This window comes from Conger conger, chromosome 9 (genome assembly GCF_963514075.1).
Source record: "Conger conger chromosome 9, fConCon1.1, whole genome shotgun sequence".
Taxonomy (NCBI): Eukaryota; Metazoa; Chordata; class Actinopteri; order Anguilliformes; family Congridae; genus Conger; species Conger conger.
Window position 1 is genome coordinate 5402118 of NC_083768.1, and position 3670 is coordinate 5405787.

Below are 3670 nucleotides of genomic sequence, written 5' to 3' on the forward strand. Positions count from 1 at the left end.
GACACACACGCTCAGCCCCGACAAAACATCGCGAAACGTTCATTTAACAATGGCGCCTTGACCTGCTGCTGACGTAGGTACGGTTCGCTACGATGGTGCCAGAGAAGGCCACTCACGCTTTAGAGCATACGTCTACGTCACTCTCCATTCAGGCTACACCCCCAAACACACCTCGAAGCCTGCTGCAGAACATTACACACCCCGTCCGGGAGGAAACATCCCTTTCAAACACACAAAACATAGTGGAACGTTTTCCGATTGAACACGCCCCTGTTCATCTGTGGAAGGAGGGGTCAGGCCAGTCTTTGGGATGGCGTTACAGGTCGGTTTGATAGAACGCCACCGCGTGTGGGGAACAGAAACGCTGACAGAACGCGTCGGAGGAAGCTTTCGCACCGCTGCCACCAAACACACACCCCTGCAGAGCGGCCATTTTGTTTATTTTTGCGAACAAAGAGTTTGATCCAATCAGGAGGTCGCTCAGTGTGCCCATCTCAACCCTGCTCGGACACTTCAGACCGTGACGCGGATCGAAACCCGCCTACACGCAAACACCCCACACACTTCACACGGACAGCCTACAAGGCACTAGAGATTACAAAAAAAGTACAAAATTAATGAATGAAACCATAGTGTCATCTCATTGTTTTCTAGAACGGTGGAACTCTGTGGTTCACAATAAATTACGCAAACGTATTTTATGTACTAAAATCCAGAAGTAACTAGACCGACAGCACACTGACAAACCTGATGGCTAATTAATACTTGCCGTTTAGTTTTCATACTTTACAGAGAAATGCTGCCAGTCTCTGATTCCGACACTGGGTTTGACGAGATCAGAAATACGTGACTCGTGTGCGTAGGAAACCTCTGCCCTGTTTGGTGTTTTGTTTCCTTGTAACCTTTAAAGTGACCTAATTTCTTACCCCCCCGTAGACCAGCAGGGCTCCAACAACATGCCGGGATAATTAGGTTACATAAGCCTCCTAGTGACAACGCTGAATGATGGTTTCCATGGTAACAGATACCCTGGAGCTTCTGCCCAGAGTTGATTTTGTGAGTGACAGGCAGGTTACCGAGGAGACGAGTATCAACACAAACACCATGTAAGGCAGGTTAACGGGGAGATGAGTATCAACACAAACACCATGTAAGGCAGGTTACCGAGGAGACGAGTATCAACACAAACACCATGTAAGCAGGTGAACAGGAGATGAGTATCAACACAAACACCATGTAAGGCAGGTTAACGGGGAGATGAGTATCAACACAAACACCATGTAAGGCAGGTTAACGGGGAGATGAGTATCAACACAAACACCATGTAAGGCAGGTTAACGGGGAGATGAGTATCAACACAAACACCATGTAAGGCAGGTTAACGGGGAGATGAGTATCAACACAAACACCATGTAAGGCAGGTTAACGGGGAGATGAGTATCAACACAAACACCATGTAAGGCAGGTTAACAGGGAGATGAGTATCAACACAAACACCATGTAAGGCAGGTTAACGGGGAGATGAGTATCAACACAAACACCATGTATGCAGGTTAACGAGGAGATGAGTATCAACACAAACACCATGTAAGGCAGGTTAACAGGGAGATGAGTATCAACACAAACACCATGTAAGGCAGGTTAACGGGGAGATGAGTATCAACACAAACACCATGTATGCAGGTTAACGGGGAGATGAGTATCAACACAAACACCATGTAAGGCAGGTTAACGGGGAGATGAGTATCAACACAAACACCATGTAAGGCAGGTTAACGGGGAGATGAGTATCAACACAAACACCATGTAAGGCAGGTTAACGGGGAGATTAAGAGTTTCAACACTAACACCATGTAAGCAGGTTAACGGGGAGATTAATAGATTCAACACAAATGTGATGTTAGCAGGTTAACGGGGAGATTAATAGATTCAACACAAACGGGATGTAAGCAGGTTAGCGGGGAGATGAAGTATTAACACAAACGGGGTGAAAAGGTGCGGGAGCAGACTGAGCTTGGGCGTACGGGGGTGAAGTCTGAGCAGACTCAGCAGAGGCGTAACCTACTTGGTTTTAAGGGAAACTGAGAAACTGAGAGGAGCGTTTAATGTTGCTGTAGTGCGTGCGGTTTTGATCTGTCAATCAGACTTCACTCTGTTTACACACTCACACACACACACACACACACAGCGAAGGTGGCACGGATGGTTCAGTGGGTAGCACTGCCGCCTCACAGCAAGGAGGTCCTGGGTTCAAATCTCTCTGTGTGGAGTTTGCATGTTCTCCCCGTGTCTGTGTGGGTTTCCTCCGGGTACTCCGGTTTCCACCCACAGTCCAAAGACATGCAGGTTAGGCTGATTGGAGAGTCTAAATTGCCCGTAGGTATGAGTGTGTGAGTGAATGGTGTGTGTGCCCTGCGATGGACTGGCGACCTGTCCAGGGAGTATTCCTGCCTTTCGCCCAATGTATGCTGGGATAGGCTCCAGCCCCACTGCGACCCTGTTCAGGATAAGCGGGCTCAGATAATGGATGGATGGATGGATAGATGGGATAAGAGCGTCACCTGAATGGCAGCGATTACAAATATTATTATTTTAGTTTTGTGTCTATGGAACCTGTCTTTGAGTATTTTTGCACGATTATTAATCGCACCGGGGTAACGTGAATATTTTGAGTGGGACGATCAATTAAAATGATGAATTCTTAAAATTCAAACCATCATAAGATATGCATATTGCTTATTGTTTTTCATTATTACTGAGGTTTCTCCACATAAATGCAGAAATGACACAATATCTTTACCGCTGAAATATCATCGACATGAAACACACAGATATTCTCAACACTGTAGCTCCACCCAGCTCTCCAGGAGTGTAGCAGCTCATATAAGAACCAGGGAAAGGTCAACACAGACAGCCATGGCGTTCGAGTAACAAACACAAAATCCAAAACATTTTTTTCAAGTAAGTGGAACTTTTCCAAAGAATGTCTGAACGTGATAGTACATTGACATCCCCACCCACCCAAACCCCACCCCCACCCCCACCCCCACCCCCACCCAGAAAATGTGACATACACCTAAAAGAAATATGGTGGCTCTGTGCCCTTCATTTCATCCAGGTTACACTGAGAAGACTGATGGTAGTGTGGGCGTTTCTGGGGGTTTCGGGTGTCAGGACTGCGTAGGGGGGAGCGGAATAGAGGGGGCACAGCGGGATGTGGGGGGGTGGGGGGTCTGCTAAAACATCGGCGGGGCTCACTTAGGGGGGGGGGCTCATTGGGGGAGGGCCTTCAGAATGGCGTTGACCTCCTCTGCCACGGTCGTCAGAGCAAACTCAAACTGCTCCTGTAGAGGAGAGGGGGGGAGGGAGGGAGAGAGAGGGAGGGGGAGGGGGAGAGAGAGGGGGGGGAGGGGGGGAGGAGAGGAGGGGGAGAAGAGAGGTAGGGGGAGGAGAGAGGGGGAGAGGAAGAGAAAGAGAAGGAGAGAGAAAAGGAGGGGGGAGGAGGAGAGGAGGAAGAGGGAGTCTGTCAACGTCTGTCATAGAAAAGCATTAACAATCATTATTAAGAGCTTTAACTGATAAGCTGTTTCTGCGATTGACAGAGCTGGATAATATCACTCCAGCTACAGCAGCCAACACCAAACACAGCGGCAGTCCAGAGAACAGGAAA

General features: G+C 48.3%; 1 protein-coding gene across 1 annotated transcript in view; it reads right to left on the reverse strand.

Annotated features, from left to right (window-relative positions):
• Positions 1-3099: 3099 nt before the first annotated feature.
• Positions 3100-3670, reverse strand: part of LOC133136728 (receptor-type tyrosine-protein phosphatase N2-like) — a 124959-nt gene continuing 124388 nt past the window's right edge. The window contains exon 22 of the mRNA XM_061254395.1: positions 3100-3344. Within this exon, the coding sequence (XP_061110379.1) occupies positions 3273-3344 (72 nt within the window). The 3' untranslated portion in view covers positions 3100-3272. The remainder of the gene's footprint in view (positions 3345-3670) is intronic.